The sequence below is a fragment of the Chroicocephalus ridibundus genome, chromosome 11, assembly GCF_963924245.1.
Source record: "Chroicocephalus ridibundus chromosome 11, bChrRid1.1, whole genome shotgun sequence".
Lineage (NCBI taxonomy): Eukaryota > Metazoa > Chordata > Aves > Charadriiformes > Laridae > Chroicocephalus > Chroicocephalus ridibundus.
Genome location: NC_086294.1, coordinates 9,699,253 through 9,711,567, shown reverse-complemented (window position 1 = coordinate 9,711,567; position 12,315 = coordinate 9,699,253). Strand labels below are relative to the sequence as shown.

Below are 12,315 nucleotides of genomic sequence, written 5' to 3'. Positions count from 1 at the left end.
CTGACCGTTCCAACTGGATTAGACGCACAAACGATCTTAAACACTGAAATTAGAGAGCTCAAATACACAGTGGTTAGCTTCCGTGTCCTGCAAAGGAGAAGTAACCCTCATGGGAAAAGACTGTCATGTAAAAAGCTGAGACGTGAATGAAGGGTATCTGAACCAAGTTCATGCGTGTTACCAGGTTTCAGTTCCCTTGCTCTTGCAGATAGTTCTTTGATCCAGTTAACCCTCTTCAGCTGACAAAATCAAAAACAACTTGCAAAACAAAACACTCACGGCTACTGCACACCCCATCAGCTAATTTGGGCTGATGTCTGAGCAATCTTTACTGTAAACACACATCCCCTGGTGCAGCGACTCAAGGATCCACACAAGAAATCAGAAACCCAAATGACAACTGCAACTTTTTGTTCTTCATGGTGGAAAACAAACCAAGACATCTTCAGACCTTAGAACTGGGACAGCTTCTCAGCTGGAGATGACGTGGTGCTGCGTGTGTGTATGCCTGCCACTAGCAGAGCACAACTGAAGCCAGAGAGCTGCAAGCGAACTACTGTTTGTCCAGCAGCTCCTGCTGACACAAACTACATCCGTTCACGTATTAGTAACAATTACTTATTTATTTAACTAATGAATGTTAAGCAGGAAAATAATTCTTTTCATCTGCTTTGCTCCTTTCCTCAATTTCAGATACTGACCTTAGTGAAAACAGCAGGTCCCCTGTCCAGATCCCAGATACAATCTCAATACAGTCTCAATCACCCAGAGCTCTCATGAGATGGACACAATGAATTTGGTCACTATATTACCACTATCTGTAAAATGGGTGTAATGTTTAGAAGGTTAAAACTGCTGGAAGGTTCAGCTGCTTACAGAAAGAAATACTGGATATAAGTAAGTACATTATTTGTATAAATACTTCTTCAAAAGGCTAAAGTCAGAGGTACCAGTTGGAGATCTGTGCAATACTCCAGAAACGCAGTAACATTTTCCTGTACATGCGGTATTCAAATGGTAAACATGACTGAATCGATCACTCAGATTACTTGAAACACTTCTAGGAAGGGTCACAATTATGTTTTGTCTGAATATCACTGAATATATTATCTATAGTTAAATATATTTGTTACACCTGAACCGTTAACTTTGATCCTGCATTAAAGCAAATTTAACAGCATTCACATCATTATTTGGTATTCAGCACTCCACCTCCAGTTAGAGAGGGCACATGTGAGAAAATGCTACTGTACCAAATCTCTTGCTGCTTCCATTGGGCACCGTTCTCTTCCTCTTATCTAGTGTATTTCTAGTTCCACGTTACCTCAAGAATCTCCACAGAGGGACAGACGCAGAGAAAACCAACACTGGCTTTGCTGTGTTGAACAGTTTTGCCTCTTCAATTCTACAGGGCTAACGTCATAGAAAACCCCATTAGTCACATTCATACCAAAGTTCAAAGAATTAAAATCATTAACAATATTGTGTAAAATTGTATAATGGTATAAACTAATTTGCTCTACGGCTTTTACCACTGCCATTTGTTAGGCTGGTAACTCCGCAACTTTTAAAAAGCGTGAACGATGGATCCGGCCACAGTTGATGATATGGCACATCCAAAGGTGCGTTTGTGCAGTCCCAGCCGTGTACGCATGCAGACGCTGTTTCACAGCACAGCAAATTAGCCTTTAAGGGGTCTCCCACCCCCACAGGGCACATCACCAGCAGCACACAAGCCAGCTAGTTTAATACTAACTTGTGCATTTTTATACCTGTATAGTGACCTGCAGCAAATTCTGGACATATACACAAAACATCTATGGGTACTGTGGGAACCAGAGGCATTTTCTATATACAATAAAAACAAGTACTCAGGGGCAAAGAGTAGCTGTATTTACTGACTGTACGGAAAATCTGCATTCATGAGTGAGCATGAATCAGCCTGAAAGCTCACTGTTGGAGTCAGATGGATCCTGTACTGACACAGCTATAACTAAGCAATTACACATCCCTTTTCTTGCCTGTCTTAAGGGAAAATTCAGATTTCAGCCAGTTAGTATGTGCAGATTCATGTTAAAGAGAGTGAAACCAACAATTAACAACTTACTTTTCACAGTACAGAGTCAAATACACTATTAAATGAAATCTAATGGTACAAAATACTTAAGAACACATCTTCTGTTTCCAAGGTGCTAAATGTGGGGGGGTTTCTTTCCCAAAAAAATGTTTTTAATGAACTCTACAAACAACCCCAGATCACCAACTTTGCCACATTTTTTTCTGCTTTTGGCCTTCTTTGCAGCAGCTGTAGAATAATTCTCTGTGAAAAATACACGCAAGACACAAAGATTGTGCTCAACAGGTTTACTCAGACTGGACTCTTAAATGCTCAAGAAAAAGGCACAGATTAAAAGAGACTCTGATGACTCTTTTGAACACCGCAAATGGGATTTTGTTTATAAGAAAAAAAAATACTGCTATGAATTGTATGGGCTGAAAAATTCAAATATTCTTCCCTGTTCCTAATTATTGGCCTTCATTAAAATGGAATTTAAATTAAATTGTATAAACATATGAAATAAAGTCTCAGTATTAGGAAGTTTTTCTTTTCTTTCCTCTATGTACAAATCTTAGTATACAATTTTTACTTTTCATTATACATTTACTACATACTCTTTTCCAAACTGTGTGAGAGCAACTGCGAAGTATGTGTTTCAAGAAAATGCTTTGCATTTGGAAAGAATCCACCTGCTTTCGTGGCCAGCAAGTGCCAATCAGAATTTAGGAAGAGATGAGAGGTCAGGGAGGCTATGCACTCAAATGTAATCATCCTCTACTGGTTCACCGTTGACATCACAGTAATGGATGAAGATAGCCACCACACGTTGAAATACACCTTTTTTCATCTGGCGCAGCTCAGAGATCTCTTCTCCTATTGTTTCCATACAGATATCTGCAGACAACTGTCCTTTCCTTCGGGGTGCATAAATAGTAGCTGTGGAAGGCACATAAGAATAAAGACTAAAATCTTTCCTATAAAGAAATTCACAAGTGAATGTGTTTTGCATTAAATTAGATAGTCTTGGAAAGCAAAGCAAACAAAAATCCTCCATCGAGCAACAACGTTTAAGGAATATTATTCAAGCAGAAAAGGTACTCTGCCTTCCCCATATTTAAACCTTTCGATAGCTCCAATACTCATTTAATGTACGCAAAGTCCGTATGTCTGTGAGCGAAGGGAATCCCAGCACATAACAAAGCCTTCCTCTTGAGACTTACCTGATGTGCTTTCAGGTTATCCATTTCAGTGATCACTTAGATGTTTTATAAACAAGAGCAATTAAGGATAAAGCAGCAGTCTTCTTATTTTTTATGACTTTAACATAATTTTTTATCTACTTACTCTTTTAAATCAAATACATATCAATTTTTAATAATTCAGACTACATACTGAACTACAGGCATTAAGTCTATTATTCAATTTCAAATAAAAGTAACATAAAAATCAGAGAAAGGCAGAGCCAAAAAAGATGGAGCTAGGCAAGAATATCCAAACCATCATCAATTAAAAATACCTCTAATGAAGGAGATTCCAAGATTTTCCTAATTAGTAGTGGAAGAACATATTTTTCCCTGCTACCAAGCAAGGTTCTTGATTGAGCCCTAGGAACTGCCCCTATAATATTTTATAATACAAGGTCTTAAATAGAAAGAGGCATATCTGTCCTAAACTCTAACCCACATCATCTCCGTTACAGAGTTTTCAAGTCCAGTTCTTTCCTCTTTTCTCCCAATTTTCTATGAGTCTCACATCTCTCTGCTGGACTCTCTTCAGCCTACCTTCACAACCTTTCATAAAGCAAAGCCAGAGGCAGTAGTCCAGCTGAGCTTTCAGCAGTAATGCCAGTAAACTCCACAGAACACGAATTGCTGGGATTACACATCACAACATTAGTTTTGTGTGTGTTTTAAATGTACTCATTCTTCTGGCTGTGACAAACCCATCACATTTTTAGGATAAGCACCAAATTGGTGCTGATTTTTTCAGTATTAGTGGTCTCCAGCTGTCGATATTGACCAGCTGGTCAAGAAACCGTTGTAGTACTATGGCCCTCTCCTCTGTTGGACCCCCTCCCTCCTCCAGCTCCCAACACTGCTACAAGTAGTTATTTCTAGGATACCCAAAATAGCATAATTAGAAAACTGAAAAATAAAGGAACACATTGTCAGCTTGGAACAAGCAACAAGTTCAAGTTCTTTGAACACATCAAAAAAGATTACTCACTTCTCTCATCATCCTCAAAGTCATATCTTGCATAACTGTTTGGCTCCGCTGTTCTCAGAGATCTCAACCATGGGAAGTCAGTAATCATGGAGTAAGGGGCACCATCCACAATGCCTAGAAGACAGAACAGGATGAGGATATAACAATGTCACTCCTGCAGCATCTGCACTCTTCATCAAGTAAACTTCACTGCTCTGACATAGATTGGTCACTCTACTGCAGGAAAAGCACCTCCTCACTAAAATTCCCCCACTCTGTGGCAAAGGTCCTCCACTTCCCTCACAAAAGTTATTATTCATATCTCTTGTAACTTGATGGAAAGTTACTTAACAAGAGACTGATCATCAGCTTTCAGCTCTCTATAAACACTCACCTTCTAGAGTGTAAATATCTCGTCCCCAAGGGTACTTAGTGTATTTCTTCAGGTCTTCATCAGTTCGCGTAGCTTCAGGGAAGAACTCATATTTAATAAGCTCTCTAGAAAGGAGGAGGAAGAGATTACAGCCAGTAGTGAGGAGGAGGAAGAGATTACAGCCAGTAGTGATAGGAAACGTGAAGACAGGAGGGAGAAAAACCAAATGGGAAATCCTTTTACACAACCTTTCCTTTAACGAGCCTGAATCCACAGGAACACTTCTCTAAGACCCTCACACAAACTCAGTATGCAGTCCCTTCGCTTTTTTGTGTAACCACAGAGAATGAACTGTTTAGATGAGAATCCAATTAAGCTGCCTTTTAAGCACAGCCTTCTATCTGTAAGGAACGATCCAACATAGCTGCAACTGAACAAAACTTCAAAAGTAAATTTATTCTCTTAGTCATTTTAGTGAACAACTAGGACAAAAACACTGGTTGAAAACAATTGGATGAGAGCAACTGTAGACAATTCCCTGCTTCTGGGAATTTCTGCTCCTCAGTAAGGAGCTGATACTGATTGCACATCATCGTCCTCAGAAACTAACACTATTTCTTGGAGTAAATCAGTCTTTCTCTTTTCTAATAAAATAAACTTGTTTTCAGATTCGAAGGTATTCCTCAGCCATTCTGACTACTTCAATGTTCAATTGCATTACTCCTGGGTGGAATAGAACCGGAAAATTCTACAGTATTTTTCATATGGTTAGGTTTATTTAATCTACGTTTTGTGTAAGATACATCTTGACATTGAAATTCTACATCACACAATCCAGAATTCAACCTTTGCTAGTCAACAATTTTTTTTTTTTTAGTTTGGCTAACAGAATATGCAGCAAGTCTACAGCTTGACTGAAGCTGTAGCTACTGAATAAGGATTGAATGCCTTTTCTGTAAAGCTACTGAAAGGTAAGTACTCACTGGTTGATATTTGCTATTGTGTCCATCCAGCTCCGAACGCGCACCTTATTGCGGACATTAGGTGGGTTACTGAATTCATGAATGATGCAAATGTGGTATGGATAAGGGCCACTAAATATCTTTTGCTCGAGAGTCAACGTGTCAACCTGTGAAAGGCAGCAAACAAAGACTTGTAAACAAGAGAAATAAAGAGATGTGATTTCAGAGTCAAGAGCAGACACCCACTAAATCCCCCAAATTCTGAGGGAACACGTCCAGTGAAAAGAAATTGTAACAGCATATGTAAGTAAATATATCACTAAAGTAAAACTTTCCTAGTGCAGCTTTGCCAATGAATCTTCTTGAGTAGTGGAATTTGATGGGAAATGTCTATTTTCTGATGTGTTTCACAACTGCCATATGTATGTAAACTTTCATAAAATTATATACTGGTCTAAACTACATTCACTTTCTCAGAATTTGTCTCTGGTTTGGGGGGAGGGGTTGTTTTTTGTAGAAATTTTTTTTTTATTCTTTATAGTCTTACCAGTGTCCTCTAAGAGCTATAGCGAAAGATCTACTTTCAAAGAAAAGCTGGCTTTTATATCAAATCAGCATTTCTTTGTTGGACAGGCAAACTGAGCCAGAAAAAGCATTCCTTTGCATGAGAGAAGCAGCATCACAGTGTAACACAGAATGCTCCAGTTAGAGTGAGAAAGTCAAAAAACCATTCTGGATCTTAAATTAAGCTCTCTTATTTACTTGTCAAATGACCGCAACATGTCACTAGATGTCAGTGCTTCCATCTCCTACTCGCAATCTGGGGGAGGAAAGGGTGGCTCCCAGTACCACAACTATCTTACAACACTGTTTAGCATCAAAAGAGGATGCAGCTTTCAGCAAAGTAATATTCAAAACACTAACTGCTGTTACTAAATCTAACAGACATGGGTTAAAGATTTCAGATACCTATGCCTATGTCATGCTTCTGCTTACACAAAAGTACAAGCTGGCTTAGTAGCATCTAGGTTCTTACAGTTACTTTTAGTTACTCAGTCTGGAATGAATTCAGTGCATCATGATTTTTTATAATACCTTCTGATGCAATGAATATTGGAGATGGTAACATTAAGTCCTAAAATTCAGTATCATCCAAGTTCCAGAATCTGCAATAAAAGCTTTGATGGGATAAAGTTTTAATAAACAGGTTTCTCAGAGTTGTGTTATTGTAACATTTACATTTCTTGCATTAATTGAACAACACAGGAAGCCAAGAGTGGTGAAAGAATACAGGTAGAACTTCAGATCTGTTCATGATTAAATGAAAGTTCGTTGTGTACCTGCTGCATTGGACGAAGATAAATGATCCGGTTTCTTTCCGGTGGCATCCTGAGAATCTGATCCAAAATCTGATCCATGTTTAACTTCTTGCACTGGGCATAGTCAAACCGATTGACAACTGGTGCATTTTCTACTTTTAAGTGTTTCAATACACGGCACCTTGTAGCTATAAATCAGCAAACAAAATTATTAAAAGAAAAGAAATATAATACTGAAAAGAGCTGAGGAGCATCCTGTCAGAGATTTTCAAAGCTGACTGTTTCAAAAGAAGGCGAGTAAGTAATGTAAGTAACAGACAATTACTGAAGTGGTTTGGATAGCTGGCGACTTAAGCGTATTGAAGAAATAGACTAGTTCATTTCTTCCACATTATGATTAAACTTTTAATTTGTGAACTTGTAAGAAGAGTCCTTTTAAAAGGCCATGTCAAATTTAATCCAACAATAACCTTTTTCTCCCTTTGTTTCCTTTCACAAAGGCCCCTGAAATGGCCTGCGGGCTCCCACAATGGAAAACCACTGACTTTAAAATCAGATCAAATATAGAGTATTGTGAAGCCACACAATGTAAAATAAAGCTATTTCCTTCCTAGTAAACCTGCTCATGTAATCAAAATTTAGTTAAAAATTAATTTATATTCTGAGAAGTATTCTGGAATAAAGAAAGAAAGAATTTCTTCATTCTGTGATGCAAAGAGATACCTCATTTCAGAAGAAAAAGTGTTATTTAGTGTAGAAGTTGCACAAAACAACAAATGACCCAATGCTTCAATACAGGACTAGTCACACACCTTGAATCCAATGCAGGTTAAGTGCCATAATTTAAAACAGATTTTTATCATGTCAAGGAGGACAGTATCATGATGTCAGATAAATAATCTATGTAAGCAGGAAGAAATGAGAGAAAAAACAAGGTACTCTGAAACTCATTTCATCAACTTCCAATTATTTTATTATCCCTCTTCAATAAACATCTCATCTTCCTAATTGTCATATAATTTCATCTGTTGATTTTCAGATATTAATCTTTATTAAACCTGTTACAACTTATAAGGAAAGAGGCATTCAAACTGAGAAGTAGTAATATTTGGTGTACTAAGCATCAGTCTGACTTGTAGCAAAGCAGCTGATGAATACAAAATAAGTAGTAGACTGACTTTAATTCTTCCAGAAATTTCTAATCATGCCAGATGGAGGAGGTACACATGACTTTAACTACATACCATGTATGAACATCATTTTGGGGCAGTCTTTCAGTACCAAATCTGTTATCCCACAATTGGTCAAGGTGATTCCAACAAGGTTTTTGGATTTCAAAGTCAGTACCTGGTGAAAATTTAAAAACAAAGAAATAATGACAGTAAAAAAAAAAAACACAAACAAAAAACAAAACTTAATTTTAAAAGACACTGCCAGATACAGAAGGATATTAATTGGATAATGATCAATATAATACAGCTTCTGTTCGCAGCAGGTATTTGAGATGACTAGGCTACTGACTGCAATAAGAAAAAAAAAAAAGACTATCTGCAGATCAGCAACATCACAAAACGCAAAAGAACAACTTCACACAACTAAAAGAGGAGTCATATCAGAAAGCACAATTTCTATCAGATAACCTAAGTATCATCTGTCAGAAACTTCAAATCCTCTACTATTCAATTTCTGTTTTTCAACCACAATGACAAAAATGGCAATTCTGGACAGTAACACTTGTTTAAACACAGAAAAAAGGTGCTGCAGAGAATCATGAACTTCCCATACCAATGTAATTTCCCAGCGCATGGATGGTTAAAATTATATAGATAACTTATTTAAACTTCTATGTCCACTATCAGTGTTAGAAAAATAAAGCATGCACCAAGCTCAAGCAGAATCATTTCCAAAAGCATGAGCACAGGGAGAATGTAATAAGAAAGGATCTTTTGGGGGTTTTATCTGAATTATTCAAAGTTTTATATTAAAAACTGCAGCAAAATCTAGCAGCCCAAGGATGAAGCTGACCATTCTTATACAAAGACGACTAAACAGAGTTCTATTAAAACAAAGTAAACACGTGTAAAGAGAAAAAAGAAGCATTATGCAATGGATTCTTTCAGTTCCAGCAATTTAAGCTGTTTCTTGTAACCACAGATAGTTAAAAAAAATTAAAAACTCATAATATTGTTCTTCAAAATAGCATATTTAAAGAAGAAAAATCACATACCCGAAAATATCTTTTATGCTAATTACAAAAGCTGTAATGCATCCTAGTAACCAGAAAAATATTATGGGACACATTCACAAAAGCTATCTTAAATCAGTGAGGCTAAGCTCTTCACTCGACAGACAGGGGAAAATAAACACAGGGGGTTCTTCTATGGCAGAACTCAGAAGAGAAGCTAAAGTGAGATGTTCAGAGGCAGCCCCTAAAGCAATCTCATGTTCGGCTACAATATCAGCCTTGAATAAACAGCCTCAATACTGTGAGCCAGACCTTGGAATTTCTCCTCCCTTGACTGATCTTCACTGCAGCAGAATTAACTTGTGTTACTAATATACTACGAGAACCTCCAGCCTGCAAACTAACAGCACTTGCTATGTCCACAGGTAATTACATATTCCATGTTTCTTTTAACAGCAGTAGCCCACACTGTCATTTCAAAAATAAATGCCAGATAATAATTTTTTTCCCTGCATGTTGTGAAGGTTTGAGAAAACCCATAACAATTTATTGTCGTTTAGACAATTATTCTATCAATCGATAACCCCTCCCCACCCGGGAAAACAAGGAAACACGAAGACTGAAATATAAATAGATTTAAAGGTAAGACTAAATAATTAACAATAATATTAAAGAATCAGTACTGATCCCGATACTAATATAAAATATACGAGGATTATACTCAGCCAATTGTAAGAGTAGGAAGCTGTGCACTCCCAGCAGGGGACAGCAAATGTCGGACGCTGCGAGCACAATGCCTTCAGGAGGAAGGGAAGCGCTCAGGGGTCCGGCACTGGGCAAGAAGTTCTCTGGACCGACGCCATCAAGGGAGAGAGAAACTATGCAGCAAACTTTCTAATTTATATTGAATGTGATGTTCACGGTATGAAATAATCCTGTTGGCCAGCCTGGGTCAAGTGCCCAGGTCTTGCTCCTCCTCATCCCTGCACCTGGCAAGGCTCGAAAACACCAAGACCTTGAATCCCACATAGCCTAGCTGGCTATGAAGTAAATATTTTCACTAATTCATACACTAGAGTCTTCTAAAAGTGCAGTTTTCCCAAGCATTAGAAGTTAGTTCTGTGTTGTGCAACTCAGGACACACATCAAGAAGGACACTGTGGGAAGGCAGGACTTCATGCAGCACTATAGCCATGAGCATCTGACAAATTTCAAGTTTAGCTTTAGCTTATCATTTGCTCTTCTCGGGCCAGTCAAGAGTACCACTGCACATAAGAGAGATATTTCCTGTATATGGTTAAGACCAAACAGAGCAGCAACATCAGTTATAACTCATCTGGCTCTACACACAAGACAAGCTTGTGTAATTACATTATTCATGAGCATTGCCAACTGATAAACCTGTAGGAAGTGAAGAAAAAGACCTTACTTGAACATGATCATCTTCAATAACTGGGTCACTTGTACTTGTGGACTTGTCAGCTGTCCTTTTCCGCTTTGTGGTTTGCCGAGGCTTTGGCTTGGCTACCTCTGGAAACAGAAAACCAGAAAAATCTTTCCTCTGTTCACATTTCATGATAACAATAGAGGCATTGCCTAGCTGAAAACATCCAGTAAGAACATACATTTCTTACATAAGATCAAAATACCTGTCTGGCTTGAAAACAACAATATCTCTTTTCCTTGCACAAAAACTACTTTCAGGTTTGTTGCTCAGAATCATTCATACTAAATAACTAGGGGCAGCAGGGTGGGCTGTTTATCGATGAAGACACAGGAATGCTGAACCTACAAGTTCAACGACACAGAAAGATGTGGAGCAAGGAGAAGAACAGAAGATGAACTGTTAGGTTACACTTAGTTCTCTGCAGCAAAGAGAATGTTCTTGATAAATCTAAGAACCAAAATAGCTTTAATGTTTTAAATAGTAGAAATAATCTCAAGCTACTTGAAAGTCTGCTCTTTATAACTTTCACTAAGTTTTTCCTAATATTGCAAGGGATGCCTGGGTATAAAATACTTTGATATTCCGAAGCTGCTGCTTACTCCATTTCATGCACCAGTGACATCAAATTCCCGCTTGACTTAAAAGATGAGGCTTTGAGAGAAATAATGATAGATGACCACCCTTACCTCCTACAGTAAGAGGAAAAAAAATGCCCTAGAATTAATTTTCTGTGACTCCCAGATCAAAACAAGAAATTATTTTACTAAAATTAAGCTTCCTTTGACTTTTTTGTTAAAACATTTAGCATGTTCACAAAGATTCGCAATCAAGATAGAAGTGCAAAATATTAGAGACTATGTATGAACTACTCCACGCTATATTACCATTAACATTAAAAAAATATCTCTTTTCCTACTTAACATCATCAAATTCCACCAATACATGTAAACTATTAACTAATGTGACATTCAGTGGGCCTGTGAGCTCCAGAATTCAGCCTACTGCTTTACGCGTCCACATGTTGAAAGATATAATATTAAGTACTCAACTTGTGCACCCATGAATCATCATCCCCAGAGAATTTTTTTGACAGTTCCTAAAGTATCTACAGATATTGAAATACTTCCTAGATATATTAGAGGAAGAAATTTCCAATTTTGTGTTGCAGCCGAGGGCCCAGAAACCTTTACAGAAGGTTTAACATAACATGCATTTTAAAACGTGAAAAGCTTGCTTCACTACAAATGCAAACCAAAATAAGTTTTAAAACACCCATTTATTACAAGAAAAAGTGTGGCTTACATTTTTACTAAAGTAAAAATCAAAACTACACACTTGAGTGGTCCTTTAGCCAGCTAGTCTGTGATGATAATTCTTTTAAAATTTCACTGTCTTTTAATATTTGACTTGTTCCACTGTTTGATATGAGTAAATAATTTAAGAGAAAAAAAATACTTTACTATCAAACATAGGTTTGTTACAGAAGCCAAAAACCACAATGTCATTTATGCTAGAATAATAGAAAGCAGCCATATTCAAGGCACATTTTTAGACTATTTATAGAAAAACATTTCCAACTCTGTAACAAAGCATTCTCAGGTTATACTCTACTGAGTTGTATATCCTATCCTAGTGAAGAAAAGCAATGTAACAGCCAGGCAGAAGAAGTCTCACTGTCCTATGTATTAAACAGATTTAAAACATAAAAATGACACATCAAGTCTCATACTCTGCCTCAAGCATCAACTAGTATCTGCTGCTTCAA

The 12,315-nt window shown here is 37.4% G+C and overlaps 1 protein-coding gene across 5 annotated transcripts in view; it reads right to left on the bottom strand.

The window, feature by feature from the left end:
- FBXO38 (F-box protein 38) overlaps positions 1–12,315 on the bottom strand; it is a 29,419-nt gene that overhangs the window by 1,430 nt on the left and 15,674 nt on the right. For all 5 annotated transcript variants that reach the window (XM_063348670.1, XM_063348671.1, XM_063348673.1 and 2 more), the window contains 7 exons: positions 10,533–10,633; positions 8,163–8,265; positions 6,940–7,106; positions 5,621–5,766; positions 4,659–4,762; positions 4,286–4,399; positions 702–2,995 (listed from right to left, as the gene is read on the bottom strand). In XM_063348670.1, the coding sequence (XP_063204740.1) occupies positions 2,817–2,995; positions 4,286–4,399; positions 4,659–4,762; positions 5,621–5,766; positions 6,940–7,106; positions 8,163–8,265; positions 10,533–10,633 (914 nt within the window). In that variant the 3' untranslated portion in view covers positions 702–2,816. The remainder of the gene's footprint in view (positions 1–701; positions 2,996–4,285; positions 4,400–4,658; positions 4,763–5,620; positions 5,767–6,939; positions 7,107–8,162; positions 8,266–10,532; positions 10,634–12,315) is intronic.